At 43.5% G+C, this 23,997-nt stretch overlaps 1 protein-coding gene across 29 annotated transcripts in view; it reads left to right on the top strand.

Annotated features, from left to right (window-relative positions):
- The window catches only part of PLAGL1 (PLAG1 like zinc finger 1), a 97,741-nt gene extending 75,137 nt beyond the window's left edge, over positions 1–22,604 (top strand). For 10 of the 29 annotated variants that reach the window (XM_055535843.1, XM_055535847.1, XM_055535849.1 and 7 more), the window contains 4 exons: positions 837–907; positions 15,885–16,128; positions 16,210–16,690; positions 20,233–22,604. In XM_055535843.1, coding sequence (XP_055391818.1) covers positions 16,539–16,690; positions 20,233–21,460 — 1,380 coding nt within the window. In that variant the 5' untranslated portion in view covers positions 837–907; positions 15,885–16,128; positions 16,210–16,538 and the 3' untranslated portion in view covers positions 21,461–22,604. Of the gene's footprint in view, positions 1–716; positions 908–15,884; positions 16,129–16,209; positions 16,691–20,232 lie in introns of those variants that run through there. The other 19 variants (XM_055535833.1, XM_055535832.1, XM_055535860.1 and 16 more) reach the window with 15 other exon arrangements.
- Positions 22,605–23,997: the final 1,393 nt, after the last annotated feature.

Below are 23,997 nucleotides of genomic sequence, written 5' to 3'. Positions count from 1 at the left end.
GCCGTGAGCTTGTGTTTAGTTTGTGCTGTGGCCTGGGAGTGTGTATTTCTAAAAGATTGCCCTGGTAATTCTAATGTAGTCGGGTTTGGTAACCACTGAATCATGTATGCAAATTGCAAACTTCAGCCTTTTCACCCTGCACATTTGATAAATCTGTATGAAGATAGGAAGCTTTTTATATGAAGCTTTTGTTGAAAATGAGTACCTATTGGTTGTTGCTGACTCTTTTCAATTCATAATTTGCTTTAGGCTCTGTTATTGCATGGATTTGCATACCTGTTTTATGGTATTCTAATACTGTTGGTTTAAAAAAAAATGCCATTTCCTCTGAGTGCTCTTTTGAATATTTTATGTAAGCAATTTCATGTGTTTTCTCTACTTGCAGAAAGCAGGGAGAAACATCAGGGTTTTTCTAATCCACTTACAAGTAGGACAAAGATTATAATATAAATACTTAAAGATCTTCTTGGGCAAGATTATATGAGATATTGAAAATCTTTTATGTTACAATATTATGAACTTTAGCACCCCTTTTAAATATATCAAATAATCTCAATGTTTAAGACTTTTACCATGTGGTGTATCTGTGACATTTTAAAATTAAGGGTGGTGGGTCTATTGAAGTATTATACCCTAGGATTTTAAAATTTGAAATTGATCTATTATCTATTAAAATACCTAAAAAGCAGTGGGAAATGTCCTCTGTACATTCACAGTTGTGTGTGCGCGCATGTGTGCTTTTGAAGTAAGCAAGCTCAAGTTGCCTCATGGCGGCGGCGGTGGGGGGTGTTTTTCTCGCTTCACTCACTGAAGGTGTGCAAGATCTCTTCTTACAGGTTTGAGGCTTCAAACCTTCTGAGAGGACTCCCTGACTGCCTTGGAGCTGACGTTTCCTGTCACCGAGTAGGTACGCAAGCCATGATTGCTTTTAAAAATTATTTCTATCTGAGCCTGTGTATTAGTAACTGCTTGGAAGCACATAGTCAAATAAGGATGTGCAGGAGATTCAAGGCACGTCAAAAAGGCTAAATACCTTTCCCCCTCAAACTGTGAAGTACCTTAGAATGGCATTGTTTTAACCTTTTCTTTTTAAAAAGCATTAGGATCCTCTGTGTTTCAGGGAATCAGATCCTGCAATTTGCAACTTCTCATATCCTCTGTTGTCCCCCACCCACAGCCCTGATAATACCTGCAAATCTCTGGAATTTTCTGCTGTCAACCCATCAGTTCAAAAGCTTTAAAGCTGCCCTATCTCCACTCCCGACTTGTGTACATAAGAAGAGGTGTAAAGGTTGCCTCCCATCTGTGGAAGATGTTGACTGATAAGCCTAAGAAAGATGCTAGTCACGTACAAGTTGCCCTAGGGACTCCAGCTCCAGCTTCCTAGGCTTTGTTGGGAAATACTGCTGTAAAAGCTACTGCCAGAGTCAGAGGCTGTGTAGACAGCTTAGCCGGGGGCAACGGCAAGGTGGAAGTGGGGAATGTTCCGCTTAGTTCAAAACACCCGGGTTAGGCCTCTTGTCACCATGTTGTCAGCAGTCATGACGTGAAGGGAAGTTAACCCTGTGCATTGGGTACTTTGCTTGGTATAGTACATTCCCTGCCATATCTTTTTCTTAGTACCTATGCACAAAGAACTTTAGTCTCTGGACCTCAGTTTCCTCACCTATTAAGTGGGGATAAAGATGTCTTTCTAGCCTATCTCACAGGGCTGTTAGATGGACATTAGTAGACAAAGGAGCATAAGAGGACTTTGAATTCAACTGAAATGTAATATTGTTTTACTAAAGGTTATTTTGGTTCTGTTTGAAATAGAATTGTCTTACTAAATAATTTTTGATTTATTGGCCGAGAAATTGAAATCCGTCCCAACGTGGCTAACATATCTACTGGGAACTGAGAAAGGCAGTTCTAATTAGTTGGTGGGGCGGGGAGGCGAGGTCTTGCCATTATATCTTCTGGTCATGGTGCAATAGACTGTATGATAACCAGCTAGATCCTGGAATATGACTGCCAAGTATTAGGTGGTGAGTCCGTGGGCCGAAGACAGAGGTGGAGAACAGCCTAGGCCCTGTGTGTCCCTGCAGCTGAGTGGGACAAAACCCAGGCAGCCTGGATGGGGCAGTTCGCTCGGCAGGCAGGGAGGGCAGTGAGGCATTGCTCTAGGCTACTGGGAAGGAGCTGCAAGCATGTGGCGGGAAATTGGGCCTTATTGTAAGGAAGGTGCCTGGCCCCCGGGGCGACAGGAGCACAGACCAGCGCACTGAAGCCCCGCCTGGATTGGGCTGGGGATGGACCACACATGTGGATTGCCAGGACAGCTACTTAGAGAGGTTCACATTCCTCCCCATTGAACCAGCTATGATTGTAATGGTCTGTTAAACAAACAAAGGACCTAAAGCTGTGAATGGGGGAGAGAAAAGACTTAAGGTGGAAAGGAGAGGAGGCCCTGCTTGTTAGTGTTCCACTCTTTTTAAGCGTTCTCCCCCATTTCCTCAACATTCCTTTCCCCCTTTCAGAAAAGGCAGTGCAGTAACTTGCAAAAGTTACCGCCTTGTGTCTCCAACCTCATTTCCTTTTAAATTGGAAATGGAAGGAAATGTCTATCCCCTTACAAAGACAAAATGAGAAACCGGGGTCATCTTAAAGGAATAGGGATACCTATTTTTATATTTCTAACCAAGTGTTTCTGGGTGAAATTGCCTTGGCATCCTCTGAATTTATGGGATGTGCTGTGGAAGGCAAAGAGAAAGTTCTCACTCAAGCACTGGGTAGTAACTCTGTCCCATAAATAAGGCAGGTGGCCGCAGAGGTGGGCAGCACTCTGCTCCTGGAGGGAGGGGAGTGAGCGTTGATGTGGGTGCAGCAGTTTTACTTTTTTATCCCTTGACTGTGTCCACAATTTATGGTCAGAGGAGTTCTGGATGTTCATCCATTGAAAATGTTTGGGGGAAAAAAGCTGTAAATTGTCTTTTAAAACTTCCAGTTACGTTTGTGTCCATTCAGTTAATCAGATTAGGTCTTAGCACTTCCTTGTGGGGAAGAAAAAGGAGCCATTTAGGTTTTGCAAACAGTACTGTTATGTGTGCTATACATTACCCCTAAGGGGGGAGTCCGTCATCACTTTTCACTCTTTTTGTGCACAGCAGTCTGTCCGTGCAACATCTTCCCTTTCTCTGGCCCCCAGGTTCCTCTGCCTGGCGCACCAGCCCCATCCCCCCGCCCCCAGAGTGTTCACAGCGGCATTGCCTCCTTTATAGGCCCGTCTCCTGCTCCTCTTCTTACGCCCACACCAGCCTTCCAGCCAGACTAGACCGCGGGATCCACACTGCCCTTTCCTGCTTCAGGTCTCTCTGCTTTCACATGGTCTTCCCTCAGCCTGAAATAGACCTCCCGTTCCTCCACCTGGTTTGCTCTAAACCCAGCGTAGGTAGTCAAAATTATGAAAACTTAGAAAGTACAGATATTCAGAGAGAAACAAGAGTCCTCTCTAATTTGACCCCAGCAGCCCTTTGCTGACACATTGTTTTCTGTACTTTCAGTCCTTTTTAATTTTTTTAATTTAGAGACAAAACCATCCACTCAAGTCTTGAGCATCCTTTCCTGATAACACTGTGTAACTTTCAAGGTTCCGTCCAGAGATTTGAACTCAGAAATCTGGCTTCCCATCACCCCTGTGACTCGTGAGCTTTTCTTGTTTCTTTTCTCAGCGTGAGCCTTTGCTCTCACACACTTCCTGGGAAGGAATTGGGCTTTTCTCTTCCCTAGAATAGTCACCGTGTTAGGACCATAGACCCGGCCGATAATTAGGTAGGTAAGTTGGGAAAGATTGCCACTGTCAGCTATAGAAACACACCCCAAAGGGCGTCAAGGGGGATAGTCGCAGCTTTGTTGGGAGGGAGGAGGGGGATATGTTTCCAGCTGTCACAAAGGAGTATCCCTGCCACTGACTTTAATGACTAGAAAATCTTCTCCTAATACCAGAGGCTCTTGTCTGGATTTCAAGTCTGCGCTCCACCCCTCCCCCACCTCCCCCAACGTGCTACCTAGAGTTCATTAACAGTCTTCCTGAAACATTCCGTCCCATCTCAGCTTGAGAACCAGGCCTGGGCCTCGAGCTTGCCTCTCCGGATGCACATACCTATTTTGCTTGCTTGGCGACCTTTGTCTGTTTCTTCCTAAATGTTCATATTTAAAAACACCGTGTAAGAGGTGGGTCAGGGAGGCATGGGGAGGATTTCAGACTCTGTAAAGATATTTCCTTTCCCTCCCCTTGCCTCGTGGATGTTAAGCTGAGTGACCATCTCGTCGAGGTGCTTTGGCCCGGTCTGGGGGGCCCTGAGCTGTGTAAGCCCCCTGCTTCCACTCCGTACAGGTGCTGGAGGCAGTGGGGTCCTTACAGGCTGCTTTCAGGTGACAGCTCTGGGAGCCTGCCTCCCGGTCAACAGTCCCCTTTTGCTCTTGCTGGTTTGGTTTTTCTCAGTCTTCTGCAGCTCACTGAGGCTCATACTCCTGGGCTTGTGCTTTTTCCAGTGCTTCCTCCCCTCCCAGTCAAGGCAGAGCTATGGGCGTTCTGTCTCTGTGTCTGCCTGTGCCTCTCCCCACCTTTGTGTAGAGTGGCTAGTCTTGACTAAATCAGTACATGTTATCTTCCATCTGCTAAACACATCATGACAACAAAAGGCTCTCATCTGTTAGAAAAGAAAAGAAAAAGGCCTACCTCTTCTAGTAGGAGAAAGTGGGCAACCAGACAGGATTTTTGAGCTGTTAGGGTCTTGGTTTGTACTATCACCATCTAGAAATTATTTGGAACATCCCATCAAGTTTTTTAAAATGCAGGCTGAATTCTCATTTTGCTTCTTTTTATCACCATGGACTTGTCACTGCACTGTCTTACCTAAGAGGAACTGAGGGAATGAATTTAAAGGCAAAAAGGCTTCTGTTCTTGAAGCCTCCGAGAATTACATGCCCCCACAAGCCTGCTTCCCTCAGGCTCCACAGTACAGAGTAGATCTCTTAAGAGGGGATCAGTCTAGCTGCAACCTGTTGCAGAGAAAACAAACCCCACCCTACCCCCAGGACACCCCACTGTACATGTCAAACCACTCTGGGGAAGACCAACACGGATGACCAAGGTTGAGCATGTGAGACTGTGGACACCCACGCAGAGCCCAGGGTAGTTTATAATAGATGCCAGACTCAGAATAGTATCCACTTCCCTGCAGCCACGGGTACTGCTCGCTGTTCCTTAGTTGGAAGATAACCTCAGCACCTCCTCCATGCTGGAGATCTCCTTGCTGGCCTGAGTACCCATTGCTGCTGTTTAATCATTCAGCCGTATCCGACTCTTTGTGACCTCATGGACTGTAGCTCGCCAGGCTCCTCTGTCCATGGGATTTCCCAGGCAGGAATACTGGAGTGGGTTGCCATTTCCTTCTGCAGGAGATCTTCCTGACCCAGGGATCTAACCTGGGTCTCCTGCATTGGAAGGTGGGTTCTTTACCACCGAGCCACCAGGGAAGCCCCGCATACCCATTAGGTACCGTTAAACTCAACACAGCTAAAACCAAACTCCAAATTCCTGGTTTTGCTAGGTTTTTCTTCTGGGTCTTGATCTTTCTTTCCCTCTCCACCATCACTCTCCCCCTCTTTCCTTTAAACTTTTCTAAATTCTTATTTGACTACAGTGGTCACTCCTTGTCTGAGATTTCCTTTTCCATGATTTCAGTTACCCATAGTCAACCTTGGTCTGAAAATGGAAGATTCTGGAATAAGTAATTCATCAATTTTAAATTGCACACCATTCTGAATAGCATGGTGAAGTGGTCGTGCCAGTGTGTTCATCCTACCCGGAACGTGAATCTTTCCTTCTCCCAGCATACCCTGCCTGGTGGTCATTAGTTGCCAGCTCAGTTATCAGACTGCCTGTGCGTATCACAGAGTTACCTGTGTTCAGGTAGCCCTTGTTTGACTTAATAAGCGCAGAAGTGATGATGCTGGCAATTTGGATGAGCCAACAAGAAGCCATAAAGTGCTTCCTTTAAGTGGAAAGATGAAACTTATAACTTCATAAAGAGAAAAATCATATGTTTAGGTTGTTAAGATGGAATCTTCTATCTGAAATTGGGAGGAAGGAAAAAAACTTGTGCTAGTTTTGCTGTTGCACTTCAAACCACAGACATTACGGCTGCGGTTCATAAGTGCTTAGAAAAAGACGTTACATTTGTACAATAAGATATTTTGGGGAAAATATTTTGAAAGAGAGGGGAACCCCATTCATGCAACTTTGAGTACAGTGTTTTGTTATAATGGTTCCATTTTACCATTGTTGTTAATTCTTAGTTGTGCCTAATTTCTAAATCAAGCTTTGTCATAGGTATGTATAGGAAAAAACATAAGGTTTGGTAGTGGGCTCAGGCATCGACTGAGGGTCTTGAACATATCTCCTGTGGATAAGGGGGCCGACTAGAATAGGTTCCTGTTGTCCCACGAGTCCTGGCATTCCCTGCCCCTTGCAGTTTGGCTCCTGTTGGTTTTTGTAGCTCTCGGAGGCGTAGATTCTTGTGCCATTTATGCCTTTCCCTTCACGCCTCCTATTCCTGTTGAGACAGTGTTTCATTGGCATTCTTCTACTTGTTTCTACTACTTCTCTCTCTACCCCTCTCACTCTTACCTCCACATAAACCTGGAGTTAGTGGCTACCCTTGACTACATAGGTTAGTCAGTCTGCTAAAATATTACAGCAGAAAAGCCCTCCTTCTCCCAGTGCAACAGAGCAAGTACATCACTAACACTTCATGATTTGGTCTCTGTCTCTCCAGCCTGTTTGTCCCTGGTGCCTGCATGTTTACATTCGTTTCTAGTCACGCTGAAGTAGTTACTTTCACGTACCTTGTGTTGATTCATTCCCTTGGCCTGAGATAGACCACTCCCCACCTTGAATACCAGGTAAAGTTGCTGGCTCAGCTTAAATTTTGGCTTCTCCATGAAACCTCTCCTCATCCCCCAAGTAAGAGAAGTTATTCCATCAACAGTCATAGGGTACATGTAAAAGGGAAATTATTCTAATGGTGGACCAATAGATGAAATCTGGATAAATTATTATCCATTCTGAGTTTCAATGATTGTTTTAGTTTTTTTCATGTGTGAGTCTTTATAGAGCAGTTTAATTGCATCATATCTTAATTCCTAAGGAAAAGAGCATCTTCGAATGCAAAAAGCCTCACTCCAGTCCTGGGTGTTGTCTCTTTCCCTTTCACTGGGCATTACTTGGTTTTGCCTGACTTTCTGGTTTTTGCCAGTCTAATTGGGGTGTGTGGGTTAAGAAATAAAACAAAAAATGTCAGATGTGATAAGTGCATGACACAAGAAAAGAAAGAAAGGCAGGAAACAGGCATAAGGTGTGCCAGGGGTAGGGTAGAGCTGGTCCCAGATTAAATTACTCAGGATTGAAGTTTTGCCAGTCAAGAAGAGGGAAGACCCAAAGAATAAAATATATAAGGGAAATTATTTTAATGATGGAACAAGAGATGAAACCTGGATAAAATTGTACATATTTTCATTTGTTTTATTGACTATTTGAGTTTCTCTGTGAAATACCTTTTTGTTTTTTCTTGCCTGAAGGTTTAAAGGTTTAAAGTTTTGTTTTAAATATGAAGTCTGTAATCTTTCTGGGATTAATTGTATATAGATGTATGGCAGGAGTCCAGTTGCCTTATGGATAACCAATTATTAAGTAGCCGTGCTCTCCCCAGTGATTGCAGTGCCAGCCCTGTTGTGTATTAAGTTTCTGTACAAAAGGGGATCTGTTTCTAGGCTATTCATTCTACTTCCATTGGTCCACTTGTCTAATCCTATGCCTATATCATACTGCCTTAATTACTGTAGCTTTTTAAAAAATGTTTTTATCTGTTATCTTTCACCATTTCTTCTTTGATCAGTTTATAGGATGATGAGTATGATCCAGTCGAATGGGGAAAGTCTTGATACTGTTGATTTTTCCTCCTCAGTATAAAAGTTTAGAACAATCTTGTCAAGTTCCAACAAAGAACCTTGTTGAATTTTTATTAGAACTTCACTGAATCAGTATATTAATATGAAGATAAATAGATAATTGAATATTACAATAATACTATCTGTATTTCTCTATTCATGAACATGGTATGTTTCTCAATTTATTTAGGTTTTCTTTTATGTTTTTCAGTAGAATTTTATAGTTTCTCCATAACTATTTTATCTTTGGTTAGACTTACTTTAGATATCTTTGCTTTGTGGCTAATTAATTTTAAATTATATTCTGTTTGCTGGCATTTAGAAATGCAGTTGATTTTGTATTTTGACTTTTGTAACCAAATACCTTGTCAGACTTCCTAATTCTCACATTCTATGTGTGGATTCTTTGGGATTTTCTGTATAGATAGTCATCTGTAAATATCGAAATGTTTATTCCATCCCAGTTATTGCTTTATCGTATGAACCACAACTTCTAATACAAATCTTTAACAAGAAATGGTGATAAATAGGCACCTTTTTCGCATAGCAAAGATGCTGTTTCATTAACTTAAAAATTATCTCTTCTTTCCTGCTTCTTAGTCTAATGATATATATTTTAACCATTTAACCTATGGATAATTTCACTCTTAGTCAGTCTCTGGGTTTTATTAGCTGTGTTATAAAAGGTTGTTTCAGGGTGCCAATCACTAGGTGAGCACTAGAACTAACAAAGATGTAAAAATAGCAGGTACCGTCAAAAGAGGCCACAGAGGCACACATAAAGGTGCCTTAGAGTCCTCGGGAGTTTATTCAAAGGGCAGATTCCCAGGTGTTCCCCCCGCAAGTCTGACTCAAATGCCTACCCCTGCCCCTGGGGTCTTGCACTTGTCACTGCCCTTTTTGTTATTGTTTGTTGTTTTCTTTTTTTTTAAATCCTGTTCTTCATTTAGGGATCTCTTGATTCTCTCTAGAATATTAATGCTAGTTGTTTCTAAAGTTTTCTTTTTTCTCCATACAGTCCTTTTCTTCTTCTTCTTTAACCTTGCTGCTTTTTTCTGTTTGTTCTGTGTCGCTTTTTCCTAGTAGGTGCTTGCTTCTGATTTCTGGTGATCCTCAGCTGCCTGACTTGTGAGTGGAGCCATAAAAAAGCTGATGGGAGCTTTGTGTACTTAGATAGGCTTTGTCAACAAGGGCTTCGTTGTAGGGTAATACGGGTAAACGCTTCAGGACTGCCATTTGTCCTTGTCGTGAGCTCTTTTCTCTTGGGCCAGTCAGCTTTCCCAGAGAAGACTCTTTCAGTCTCCTGTCTTGGAGAGTATAATAGGCCTGGCTGCCATTGTTCTGATCACCAAATAGGGGAAGTATGCAAACGTCCACTTAATTCACCCTGTTTCAGCACAGTACCCACTTCTCATACCCTCTGTCGGGAGGGGGGTCAGAGGGCTGAATGCACTGCCAGACTTGAAACCACTCTTTCTGTTTCTATGCCCACATGCATCCCTACTTCCAGAAGTTCCTAGTGCCCAAATTTGAGCCTTTGATGGTTGCTTCATAGCTTTTCATCACTGCCTTAGAATTCAGCTTTCTTGGGACAGCTAAATCAGTTCCTGCTTGTTTACCTACTTTCCAAAATGTTGTTGCCCTTTTCTCCTTTTCCTGTTATCTTAGGCTGTGTTTTTTGCGGGGAAAAAATCTCATTTATACTATTTTTTTAATTAATTTATTTTAAATGAAACAAAGATGGATATTTTTAATGATAAAAGGTACAATTCACAAAGACGATAGACATCATGCACCATTAGACACTTTCATTAATACTGTTTTAATAGAGTTTCAGGAGAGACTGAGGCTGCATACTTTAATTCGGTTTACCATCTTTAACTTGACATTATTACCATTACTTGTGACTAGAAGGTTAGCACCCTGTCCTTTTTCATATTTTTCTTAGTGTGTAGATTTGATGTTCTGAAGCTGCAGTATAATTTTCTCTCTAAATATGAGATAAACAATTCACTTCAGCCTTCTGGCTTATTTTAGGCCTCATTTCTAAGAAAATAAGAGCTTAGTCACAGGTTAACAAAATGAAGTCTCTCCAGGTGACAGTTTAAAAGAGTCAGTAGGCAGCAAAGCTGTTGGCTTGGCAGGCCGGGGAGGTGGGGCCTCGTTGTGCGTGGCGCTCCCCACAGCAGCACGGGCAGGGGTGGAAGGGGGCAAGAGCCAGTGCCTCCCACCACCAAGAGCAGATTGTCTCAAACGTTTAAAGTGGACATGTGTACCCGGCGTTGAATAGTTCTGGAGGGAACACAGAGGAACCCTCTGTGGAAGTAGTTTCTCACCAAATCAGTCCTCCCTTCTGAGCCTGGGTTTTCCGTGCTCAGCACCTCCACCATGGCCCCCTTAGCCCGAGTCCCCTGTGGGCTCACCTGGACTTTGGTAATTGCTTCCTCAGTGGTCTCCCCATTTCACCATCTCACCATGTGGAAGAGACACTCATTCCTCTGCCCGGGAATGACGAGGGAAGCAGGAGTTGGCCAGGTAGATCCTGGGTGGCAGGACAGTCCAGGAAGGAGCATGGTGTGGAAAAGACAGAAGCATGAGTGATGTTGAGCATGTTAAGCAAATAGCCAGTGGGTTGATCTGCAGCCTCAGTTGCCTTTTGGCTGCTGTGGGGCAGATGTCTGCAGACATGGCGGGGTGACAGGCTTTGAGTGTCCAACTTAGAATGCAACCTACCCAGGAAGCTTCTTCCAAGTGGTATGTCAACTCAGGTGTGGATTTTAATGATGGTCTGTTAGTACTTTATTGAGGATGTGCTCACGCATACACACTTTAGTAAAAGATTTTTAAAGATGCTGACAAATGAATCCCTGTGATTTGGAAGGCATCCTGCCCTCTAGTCAAAAGGTAGGCCTGTCTTACATGATAGGACCTATTATATTATCATCTGTACCCCTATTTGAAATGAAATTTGTACAAATTGTTTATTGCTTGAATTTCCAAAGAACATTATTGTAGTGCTTTTCCCTCCCCTCCTCTTTTTTAACCTTCACCTGATAAAATGCAGTGATTGAGGCATAAAATATATGGCCTGTGGCTTAGGAATTGTCAGTGACTTTGTGAAGAGTCAAACTGAACTGATGGCACAAAGAGGGATTTTTCTCTCTTGTCATCTAAGTCAGTGTCCTTTAATCTGTTTAAATCTAGAATCCCTTAGAAAATCTGAAGATAGCTGTGGTCCCTCTCCTTGCAAGAACTGCAATACATATGCCTCCAAATTTTCCACAGAATTTTGGAGAATTCAGTCATGGGCCCTGGAAGCTCTGCCATGGGCCCCACTTAAAAACCTCTGTTCTAAGTGAAGGCTGAAAACCCAGCCACAACCATCTGGTAGGGGACTCAACAGGCCTCGCGTCTATAATCCTCAGCCAAGTTATGAGTCCAGCCCCGGGAGCTCCCCTTTACTGATTAGACATGTAATGAGCCCCAACTCTTCTGGCATCTACTTGCTCAGGTACAAGACCTATCACATTTCACAGTGTATGTGCATAATAGAAAATTAGCAGCAGCAGCCACCTGGAGGTTCTGAGAATCTTCTTCCTCCTGCTGATGTTTCTGGATGGCTTTTTCATGATAGAGACTTGCTACTAGAGTCCTTCAAATATGGAGGGCAGCACCTCTCTAGAAGCCTCCTGGAGCCAAATAAACAGGGAATTTCCACCTGCCCTGCTCCATGATTGGCTGTTTCATATTGTGTGAGTATAAGAAGAAACAGAACTTTTAAAACTGACCTTAACACATTTATATAAAAGCCATCCTAGGTTTCAGGAGTATGAGTGGAAAAGAAATGTTTAGAATAGAACCTTCTTATCCACAAGGAGTAGTGATGAATGGAGTCAAAAAAAATAACTTAAGAGTACCCATGTTGGAAGACTAAAAATGGAAATTCAATTTCCTCCCAGAAATGGGCCTTGCATTGTGTCACTGGGGACAATGGAAATAGAAGCCAGAAGTCATAGTTTATTTTAAGAATGTTGTAAAACATTTGTCCCCCATTAGCTGATTGTGTTACGCAGCACTGGGGACGTCCTGGAACTCCACTTGTGCTCTGACCTCTCCCTCCACCGCCGTATACCACCAGCCCTCAGGGAACACAGTCCTTCCTGGCTGTTGCCATATATATATGTTCTTATTCCAATCTGATCCTCTCTCATCCCCAAAATAATCAGCACGAACAGAATGAAGCAGATGGCACAAGCCTTCTTTGGCATACGGGCAGATCTGTATCACTCACTCAGTATTTTTAGAATCAAGGGGATTGAAAATTATGTCCTGAGTTGTTTTGGGGGAAGACTTACTCTCTTTCCAGGGTGACAGGTGCTGAAATATTACCATATTTAAGACTCAAATTCAATCTGTATGTCAGGTCACAGGGCAGACTGATGATCATTGGGACCATCCCTTTGTTAGTTCTCTGTTTAGGATTGTTGGCAGATGGCCAAATAATAGAAAGTTCATCACAAGTCTGTTTCAAGGGTGTGGCCAGAGCTCATCAGGTTTCAAGGAAAGATTGGAATCGGCAGCAGCCAGCCAGTACTGATCAAGTACATGGTGATGGGAGATGTTGTATTATCCACACAGCTTATTTTTTAAAAATAGCTGAGCTTTGATCCTCAGCCACAGTGAATTTATAATCTGCTGAGAAAGGCTATGTTTATAGAAGTTTGTGATTATATCATGAAAACAGTGCAAGTATTTATATTTGAAGATCCATATTAATGAATTACACAGTTATGGTGAATGAAATGTTATAACTACTAGTGAATTTGAATACATCATTTAATAAAAAGCCTTCCTGAAGAAACTAAGGAATGCTTACTGTCGTAAAGTAATTGAGTTCAACATTTGAGGACCAATTTTGCATGTAGGGTTGGACTGGGTGTATTTAACACAGAGACCTAAAACTCAAAAAGCTAAGAAAAGTCTTGGGCAAAGACATTAATGCAATAAGTTAAATAAGTGTAAAAATGTTTATGTGACTTAATGTTATGTTGTTCTCTGCAAGTTTAACAGGGAAAGAGTTGGAGGAAATGTCTCACATTTAAATACATTATAGTCATGTCTAAAATGCCTTGATTGTACACCCACCATCTTTGAAGGTCCGAGGGAAATGTAGTGACGTCTATAACTTGTTGGACTTTTGAATCTAGGGAAGTAACTAGAAAGTGGATTTGGGAAGCTTTATTCAATGCTAACAGGCAGGTACTTTTTCTTTAATTGAAAAAAATCTGATTTTTCCTTTTTATTCTTGGTGTGTTGGTGAGCAGACATTGGTATCTGTTGAGAAACAAAGACCTCAGGCAAGTTTCTACTTGCAACTTCATACGTCCTGTGTGTGTTGAGCACGTGTATTATCCAGGCTTCTGGCTCCTCCAACTATGAGTAACGGATGATAAAGTATATGCGGGGAGAGGACGTGTGTCTCTTTTCCATTACATCCATAGCTGAGTGGTTCAAACTGTGTGCCAGTTTGCAGCTGATGGTTTCTACTTTTAATCCCAGTGTTTATAAATACTACCATATATTTGTATGGTGTGTTTTTAGATGACAGAGTGCTTTCAAGATTCATCTTGCTTCAGTTGGTTGTCCCCACTGGCTCATTTACATGCATCATGTAAATATTACAAATGAGGAAACTGAAACTTAGGCACTAACAAATGGATGAGCTGGAATTTGAACCAGGGAGTCTGTCTACTATATTCATAAATGACTGGAGCTGGATATACACTTTCTGTGCTTCAGGGGAATGCATGAGGGCGAATCAGAGCCTAGTTGTGTCTGGAGGAAAGTGTTAGCTTTACCTTCACCTCGTATGGCTCCTGTGTTTTCCAGCACAGCAGCCACTAGCTTTGTGTGGGTACTTAAATGACAATGTCAGTTTCTCAGCATCACATTTAAGTGTTCAGTAGCCATTCATTTCCATCACAGAAAGTTCTGTTGGACACTGGTCATTTCTCATAAATGCAGGAGTTGGGGAGAATCAGTTTAGAGTATATATGCAGGGGGTTAGTGTAGATGAGAAAATATAAAATCTCACCACCAGACCAGCTCCTTCTCTTAAGTGACTAATGCTATTTTGAGTTGAGCTATAAAGAGAACAAGAAAAAAAATGAATTTCAAGCTTCATATTGTGTATACATTTTAATCTCTTAAAATAGACCTGGAAAACACAGCAATCTCAAGTGAATGAGTATATTTAATGATGATGATAAATTCTGTGCCTTTTATGGCTGGGCCAGTGTTAAGGCCAGACTCAGGCTGGATGGAGAAGTAGGACACACCATGAATCCTGGCAGCAGAAACTCGGCCACACAGGATAGAATTCCTGGAAGGAATTACTTTGTCTGTGGCCAGGGTGCTTGGGATGCCTGGAGGCTGGGCCATGGGGTGAACTGGCGCATGGTGAGGGAATGGGGAGTTGGAGGAGAGGGGCTTGGACGGGGCCGGGACAGGGGCTCAGTTCAGATCATACTTGGTCCCAGAGGAGTGTCTGTGCACTGCCATCAGAAAGGAGGCTTGGTGCCAAGATGCTGGCTGAGAACGCCGGCGTCCCCCGCTTTGGATCAGTGCTTGAAGCTTCAGGTCAAAGTGCACACGTCAGCTCTGAAGGTTCCAGGCAGGTGGGGCAGGACAGCGAGGGGTATCTGCCCGGTGTCGGCTCCTTGTGAACTCTGACCAGACATGAAAAACATCTGAGCTAGTTGATGAGGAATACGAAAAGTTGCCTGCAGTTTTTGCCCCTTAAAAAAGGAATGTGTGTTTTGTCTACGTGCATGTGCTAGGTGCTGATATAAAGATGCTTGAACTTTTTACTGTAGTAAACTTCTACTATAGTAGAACTTCATCTAGCTAGACTCCAGAGGTAAGTAAAAATTAACTAACAGTAAAGAGCAGCTCTAAACGAGTTGGCAATAAATGAATGACTGCAGGGACTAGACGCCTCGAAGGCCTGCCGAGATTGGTCAGGTTCACACACATGCCCTGCTCACTTGACAAAGTTCAGAAAAGGCTGGCCTGTGTGCAGACGTTATTCCAGTGTGTTTAATGTTAGCAGACAGTATGCTTCTTTTTTTTTTAAGTATCGGCACTTGAAAGGTTAACATCCGTTGCGTGAGAATTCTCTTTCGCTAGAATAGCACGGGGTTCTAGGTCGCCAGGCTTTTCCTGTGTTGTTGTTGATGCTGTGTTCATGTTGCTGTTTTGGACTCTTAAGGCTCCCAAGTGATGGGTCTGTTGGCAGAAAAAGAAAAGCCTGGACTTGGGTGATCTGCCTGGGGTGCAAGGATGGTAAGAACTGGGATTGCAGACAGGCTAAGGCGGCAAGCCCTTCTCCTAGGAGTGGCCTTCCAGCAGGTAGCTCCCCCCGCCCGCCACCCCTGCCGGGTGGGGCTGGGGAATGAGGAAGTGTTCCCACAGACTAAAGGGAAAAAGGAGTGGACGGTTTCCTGGAAGATGGTGCCTGCATACCAGAATGTGCTGAGCTGGGCCCCAGCCGTCATCACTCTTGTCTTTGTGTGACTCTCGTCTCCCCTTCAAAGGCAACACCTCAGTGAACGAAACTAGCTTTATTCTCACTTTGTTTACGTCGTAGACTTGAGTCCTTCTGCACGGTAACCTCACAAACAAATCAACTTAGATATATACAAATGATTTCGTCTCATCCCCTGGAAGTTTAAACAGGTGTGATAAACAACTAATGTTCTGCCAACAGTGAGTGACGAGAAATAGCCAATGGTTTGAATAAGCAAGGATGCTTCTCTTTTCTGTACCAGTAAGACACTCAGCACACTTGGGGGTGTGTGCGTGTGTTTGATTTTCCCCCTTTGAATTGGCAGACTGAACTTCACACTGACCTGAAATCATGGCTTGAAGTAGATGATACCAAGTCTGTGGAAATAGCTGTCTCTATCACAAGGGAAAGTGTGCTTCATCCGCCATCAGAACACTATGCAGTTGACTCCTGCCACTTTGAAGAAGCACAGACAGGTGCATCCATATGCAGAAGGACCTGTTAAAGCACAGGGGAAGATGGAGAGGTGTGCCACATTAGAGCCATTTAAAGGAACACGTTGAGTCCAGGTAGTCGATGCTGAACGGGTGGACGAGAAGCGTGGTTTGCCGACGGCTAATGCGCAGAAACTGTTCCTCTTCTCTCCACAGTCTGGTGACCCAGGACGTGCCCCAGCTCTAGTGATGCAGTCTGCCTTTCTGCTCGGGAACATCATCTGTGCCTCAGACTTGCTCCTCTCAGCCTGAGACCACGTGGAAACTGGGATGTAGGATGCAGGAAGCAGAGATAGTGGTAACCGAGAGGCCCATGTCTGGGTAGATCCAGGTCGGGGACCACAACGCTGCCTCCCCCTGGGCCTGGCGGTCGGCTGCTGGGGCTCTGCTGATGTGCTCAGCACAGTCCTGTCCTTCTATTTGCACTTAAATGGCACAGCATTTGGTCAGCGCATCTGAAAAGGAAAGTGTGAGAGACAAAGCCCATGGCTACCTACCCCTGCCAGTTATGTGGCAAGATGTTCCTCACCCTGGAGAAGTTCACTATCCACAGTTATTCCCACTCCAGGGAGCGACCTTACAAGTGCTTGCAGCCAGACTGTGGCAAAGCCTTCATTTCCAGATATAAATTAATGAGGTGAGAGGCTTCAGAAAAGGTATGTGCTTTTCCACATACCTTTCAAAGGCTTTGCTAGCCCTCAGACCGAACACTGCAGGGAAAGCGGATGCCCTTTAGCCTTTAAGGCTGTATCTCCAGCGATTACTATAGTTTCTATACGACAGTTGTGCTCTGCAGTGTTCAGTTCACTTTGTCAACAAGTATGTCTTGTGTGCCTACAATAGGCCAGGCCTAAGAACAGAAAGATGAGAAGACCTGTGGCTGGGGAGATAGTCATGGAAACACCATTAAAATGTAATCCAAGGGCTTTAATCACAGAGCTGTGGAAGTGGTGGAAGTTGTTCTCCACTGCTTGGTGACACCTGGGGAGGCTCGTCAGAGTGGTGGTCTTTAGCTGTGATAAGAAGAACGAATGGGAGGCGGACAGAGAGGAGGTTCTGGGAAAGCCCTAAGCTGTGGCCTGGAAGCACATGTGGACAGAGGGGCATGCTGGAAGAGGATCGGAGTGAGGCCCAACCTGGAGGCAAGAGGGTAGCTGCTCAGAACAGGCCGTGTCTACTGTCCTAAAAGGCTTGTTTTCTTCTGAGGAGTGTAGGAACTGAACAACATGATTTGATCAGGATGTTAGAAAGATGGCTCTGGCAGTAATTTGGAGAAGAGGGAAGAAGCAAGTAGATTGATGTTCAATCTATTGTAACAGTCCAGATATGAAATATGGAGTGAGGATGGAGGGGAAGGATTCAACAAAGGGTAAAAACTACTTTGTGGAGATAGGTCCTTTTTTAAAAATAGTAACGTTTAGTCTGAATTATTTCTTGATCGTCGTACTTCCATGAGAGAAATGGTATATGAGATGTAGTTTCTGCCTGTAAAGGATTTTTATATCATAGAAAGACAGTACTCAGAATACACTCATAATGAGTATGTTGCACGGTAGGCTGATTGACAGTGAATGCTGTGCGTGTGCTGTGTGTGCCGTACACTCAGAGCTGTACACACAGAGCTCCCATGAACGCATGCCTGTCTGGATACCTCTTTAAGGGAAATGCGTCTTTGGCCTCTAGTCTTCATGTAATGAACCATAACTTTCAGACCAGCAGATAAGTGCATAAGTGAAGGTAAGAATTGAGTGAGAGACAACTTCCATCTTGAGTATGCTATGAGCACGGGCCACCTTATGATCAAATTTGGGAGTGCTCCTGGTGGAAGGCACTGGGGAGAGTTAAAGAGAGAAATAAGTTATGTTCCTGGCCCTTATGAATAGCCCTGTTATAGATCATTGATAAGCTGATTTGTTCAAATAAGCCTACAAGTGCTTAAAATTCAAATGTGTTCTGTACATTGGCCAATTTCTAGTTGCCATAAATATAAGTATTGAGTGCCTACTGTATCCACCAGTTTTGTTGCAAAGGCTTCCTGTTTTGCAGCACGCTTCTTACGTGTACACAGTAATTATCTTTACCCGAACACCAAAGGCAGGGTTAGCTGCAGTTAAGCCACAGTGAGGATATTATAACTGTGGGTAAAGACCAAAATACATATAGGAGATAAATATTTGGAACAGACAGTGGTGCCGACAGATTACTGGAATGACAGGAATTAGGTGGGATTACTGTGGTAAACCGCACTGAAGGAGATGTCTTAAGCAATATTTAGGAGCTGGTAGTTCTGAGCAAGGGAAACAACTTATTCAGCTAAGGGTGTGAAGAGAGGCAAAAAAGGGAAGCAGTGTACTTTCTGCAAGGATGGCCTTCCCTTCCATAGCTACCAGCATGTCTTGCCCCTCTGGCCTGAAACAGTGATCTAATAAAGGGAGGGAAGAGGGCAGGATGCCTTTAAAAAACAAAAATGTAGCATTCCATCCTGTGTCTCAGTTGCCACATAAAAGTTCCATTTCATAAGCAAAGGTTGAAGAAGAAAGTAACTGACTTGCTTAACTAGAAAAGAGCACATGGGACCTAATATAGCGAAGGACGAAAGCATTTAGACAGCCAAAGGCAGGAACAGACGATTTGGCAAGGCAGATGGAAGTCCCAGGGTCAGCAGTTAACCCCGGAAGCATTCTAAGCTCATTGACGTGGCCCAGGTGACACCCAAAGATGGTGGTGGTTTGGAAACTACAGGACAGACCGGAAGTGGTGGTTTCCTGGGCTGTGAGATGAGAAGAGAAGTTAGGGAGGGCAGCAAGACGTGGCAGTCATTCTAGCTCTAAGGTGATCATGTTCTAGACTGGGATTGTTGCGTGAGCAAGTGAGGAGTAAATTACATGGAGAAGAACTGGATGCCAGGCAGAGGAAAAAGTAAAAAACAAAAAAACGGGTTGGAAGCTCGTGGGATGTGATGTGACAAGTGGTGTTACTGCTCAGGTGTGACTTGTGTCCCCCTGAACCTTTCTCACAGGACAGGAGCAGGACAGGAAATACCAGGTCCAGAGCTGCTCACTTGGCATTGATCTACACATGGCTGATAAATGAGAGCTAATCAGATAACAATCCTCCACAGAGGAAAAAGGAGGGGCAAGATCTATCACAGAGCTTTAGGTTCCTGAACTCTAGTGCTGGCCCAGAGAGAGAATTGTTTAAATGCCGAGTTTGTTATTTGCCCTCTAGCCGGCTTGAGAAACCCTTTCTGCAACCTGTGAATGTATTTAAATACAGCTGGAACTCAGAGAGACCAGCATCACTTCAGACCCCAAATAGCTATTGCGCTGGCCCCTGTTGCTCAGCATTGTTTGTGTGCAGTCGGAATGTCTGGTTCCCTCTCTGTGTCCACGGGCAGCAGCTTGGTGCTTCTAGAGAAAGTCCTGAGTTTTGCCAGTGAAATTACCAGTGACCTTTAGGAAGTGAGTTGGAAGCGTCTAAGAGGGATCTTAAAGAAATGGAGACAGGGGGTTCATGCATCTGACATGAGAGCTCACTGGAAGGTATTAAACAGCAGAAACTTAAGACCTCACTGTAACGTTCTCCTGGGAGGCATGTGGGTGAAGCTCAGAGAACACGTGGTGGGGTTGCCATTCTGGGTCCATAATACATAACAGACACTTTCTCTGACGTTAAGGATAGTCTTTTTAGCATTATGTCTAAGGCCTGAACTTTCTATCAAGATAAAGCAGAGATTATACTAGAAACAGTAACAGTGAGGGGGGGAGGGGGGCGCTGTAGAGTTCTGTGTAGAAGGCAAACTGGATCATTTTTGGAAATTCAGACATTTTAACAGTATAGAATAGTCATTTAAACCCCTTCCTGAAAACTATTTCTTCATGATCATATATTTTAAAATACTTGTATATACTTGTGTTTAGAAATCTGTGTATAGATTAGGAAATCCATTTCAATGCATGTTCTTTACAGGTGTGACGGCTGCATCGCATCATGTAGTACTGTTCTTTTATTATAAAGTTTATGTGTAGAAATCTGGAAAACATAGAAAAGTGTTTTAACAACTAAAATGTATATACCACCACCTGGAGAAAACTACTAACATTTTAATAGTGTTTCTATATGTTTCTTTGGCTCTTAAAAAAACTGTGTCTGTTGTGCATTTTTTCCATCTGTCCCTAGGCATATGGCTACACATTCGCCCCAGAAATCTCACCAGTGTGCTTATTGTGAGAAGACTTTCAACCGGAAAGACCACCTGAAGAACCACCTCCAAACGCACAACCCCAACAAAATGGCCTTTGGGTGCGAGGAGTGTGGGAAGAAGTACAACACCATGCTGGGCTACAAGAGGCACCTGGCCCTCCATGCGGCCAGCAGTGGCGACCTCACCTGTGGGGTCTGTGCCCTGGAGCTGGGGAGCACTGAGGTGCTGCTCGACCACCTCAAAGCCCACGCCGAAGAGAAGCCGTCGACTGGAACCAAGGAGAAGAAGCACCAGTGCGACCACTGCGAGAGATGCTTCTACACCCGGAAGGATGTGCGGCGCCACCTGGTGGTCCACACAGGCTGCAAGGACTTCCTGTGTCAGTTCTGTGCCCAGAGATTCGGGCGCAAAGACCACCTCACGCGTCACACCAAGAAGACCCACCCACAGGAGCTGATGAAGGAGAGCCTGCAGGCTGGAGACCTTCTGAATACTCTCCACGCTCTCTCTCCCCAGTTCCAACTGAAGGCTGCCCCACTGTCTCCTTTTCCTATAGGGGCCCCTACACAGAATGGGCTTGTGAGTAGCCTGCCAGCTGAGGTACACACCCTCAATGCCTTGGAGCAGCCCCCCCAGCCTATATCAGTGCTGTCAGAGCTCCTGGCTCCCCTCCACCCCATGGCCACCCCCAGCTCTCCCCCTGCACCCCTCCAGAATCACAAGTACAACACTGGTTCTACCTCATACCCCCCACTGGCAGGCCTGCCTCTCAAAACAGATACTAAAGGATTTTGCAGTGCCAATTTGCTTGAGGACTTGCCTCTGCAAGAGCCTCAGTCACCTCACAAGCTCAATGCAGGCTTTGACCTGGCTAAGGGAGGTGCAGGTAAAGTCAACCTGCCCAAAGAGCTAGCTGCAGATGCTGTGAACATATTACCTGCCTCTCTGGACCTCTCCCCTCTGTTGGGCTTCTGGCAGCTGCCTCCTGCTACCCAGAATGCCTTTGGGAGTAGTGGTCTTGCCCTGGGGGCTGGGGAATCTCTGCCGCATAGGCTGGGCTGTCTGGGGCAGCAGCCCCAAGACCCCTCACTAGCCATGAGCACTATGAGCCTGGGCCAGCTCCCCCTCCCACCCATCCCCCACGTTTTCCCAGCTGGCACTGGTTCGGCTATCCTGCCTCATTTCCACCATGCATTCAGATGAATGGTTTTTGTGTTTTTTTTTTAAGCATACTTTTCTTACTCTGAAAGATATTTTGAGAAGCATTTTAAACATCAGCTATGATAATACAAGGAAAGATATAGGAAGCAGTACTGGAATATGGCTTATTCAGTGATGACTGGCTTGAGAGAAGAGAGTTCTCGAACTGCATGTATTGTGCCAATCTGTCCTGAGTGTTCATGCTTTGTACCAAATTTAATAAGCAAGTATTCTTCAATGGAACTGCAACTATTATCATAACCGACATCCATAAGAGGGCTGCTATATATTGATGTAGCTATATAGTGGTGTTTGTCAACTTAATCGTAAGCCATGCTCATAATAATGTTAGCTAAGTAACTTTATGTGGCACTGCCTAGTAAGGGAACTATGGAAGGTTGGATTTTTCCAAAATGGGAGGATTTTTAACATAAGAAAGTAATCTTTATATCGCATATTATCACCAGGCTGTGTATTTCTTTTCAGGGATTTTTCTACCTTCAGGGTTGGATGTAGTTTAGTTACTATTGCCATAGCCAACCTGTAGTTTTACAGAAACAATTTCTTGTGGAATAATAGACGTCTTCATTTTAAAGCATTTTAAATGTAGTTTGAATATTTTCCACAGGATGCTACAATGTGAGTTATCACTTCATTTATCTTAAAGACTAAACTGTCAGTTATATCTGACAGAAAAAAAAATCACTGTGTAACCAGGTTAAGTGGTAAAATAATCCAGGCGTCAGTCAAAATAAGCATTTTACTGACTTTAATATTGATTATATTTTTAACAGGAATTTAAGAATATTACTGGAATTTTAAAGTATATATATATATCTATCTATTAAGCAAGAATTTCTTTTGCTCTGCTCTGTCTGGCTTAAAATACTACTCTGCTTAAGTATTTTTAATCACCAATAAGTAAATGCATTTTAAAATTCATCATTTAAGTCAATATTAGTTTTATTCAAAAAATATAGCGTTTTACAATGTAACTATAATCTATCTCTGGAATTTGGTATCTAATGAGTTTTTAAACTGTAAAACCTAACCTTCTTTTTTTAAAGCTCCTCTGTCTTTTGTGTTTAGAGGCTTTCAATATGAAGATATATCTTACATATAATAAATAAAGTACAAATTCAGCAAATGACTTGAGTCATTTTTATATACAGCCACACTCCCCACTCTCCACACAGATGGAAAACATTTCCAGCTCCTCAGCCTGCTCCATCATGCCCCCTCCTGGTCATCACAACCCCTACAGAAACAACTATTCTGACCTCTATTCAGGATCGATTAGAAACTATCTTTTTAAAACAATAATTTTGTTTAAGGTTGAAGCTTGTATGCTTCATTAAATTCACAGACCAAAGAACTTATTTCTAAACTTACTGTATGACATTGTGAATTCTTCCAGAATGCTGTGTAATTTATTTCTGATGTATAGGTCAGAATACTAGCTTCTGAAGTTTCATCTATACTGGGCTACCATGATCCAGTTTTACAGTGGTGTTTACCATTAGTTTCCAGTACAAATTATAAATTATTTCTTATTGGGATGTCTTCAAAAAGTATTATGGCCCATAATACTTTTTTGCTTGTTTGACCTCTAAATAGGGTGGGGGTGAGTAGAGAAAGGGGAACCTTGAGTTCATTTGTCCCATTAAAGCAGCATATTGGCCCAATGTGAGAAACCATGGTTCAACACAGTCCTTAGGAGTGAGCTGGTGACCATAAAAGAAATGATACAACGGAACACAGGTTACCTGGTCAGTAGGACTCCACCACTCTGGGCTGTCTAAGCTCCCATGTCTACTCAACTCTCGCTGAGGGAAGGCAGCCTCTCAGAGCAAGTGGAGAGGGGCAGAGAGCCAGCTCACCCTGGCTAAAGCTTCCATTTTCCATTTATAGAAGCTTCCACAAACACTTTTACATGTCTTCAGTCAGTTCCAGAACACATACCTGATTCACCTGAGCATAAAACATAGCAACTGGTCCCCAAAATACAGACTGTAATACTTTCAGATGTTGTGTTTGCTGTACCTGGAGGCTGGTACTCTTATTTAGACAGAAAAAAATGGCTTATTCCTAAATAAAGTTCCCTGACCTTAATAAAATTCTCTGATTAAAAGGCATGAATTAAGTATAAATAACTCTAGGAAAAAAGTGTACCAACCCTTAGGAAGATCAAGAGAAAAAAATAGTTGAGACACCACCTCCCAACAGAGCTACATGAACTGAAAGTGTAACGAACAGCTGACTTCCGAGTTGGCCACAGTAACTAGATGGCCTGAGTGCACTTAGAGGATCCTTTCTACAGGATGGGAAGGTTGTTGTAACCTGTCGCTTTCACTGTAGTGCTCCCCCAAAACACTGGTGTATTTGAGGCAATTCTACACGGCATACAGATGGACATTTAAAACAGGAGTAGCTACTAATGACAGTTTAATGTTCATTAGAAGCAAACATCAAAGTTTATCTGAGATTTCATGCCTATTATGTAGAATAAACTAGGTAAAAACAAGATTTTCCTAGGAAGT

The sequence above is a fragment of the Bubalus kerabau genome, chromosome 9 (genome assembly GCF_029407905.1).
Source record: "Bubalus kerabau isolate K-KA32 ecotype Philippines breed swamp buffalo chromosome 9, PCC_UOA_SB_1v2, whole genome shotgun sequence".
Taxonomy (NCBI): domain Eukaryota; kingdom Metazoa; phylum Chordata; class Mammalia; order Artiodactyla; family Bovidae; genus Bubalus; species Bubalus kerabau.
Note: the sequence above shows the minus strand (reverse complement) of the source record. Positions and strands in the feature narration are given on the sequence as shown.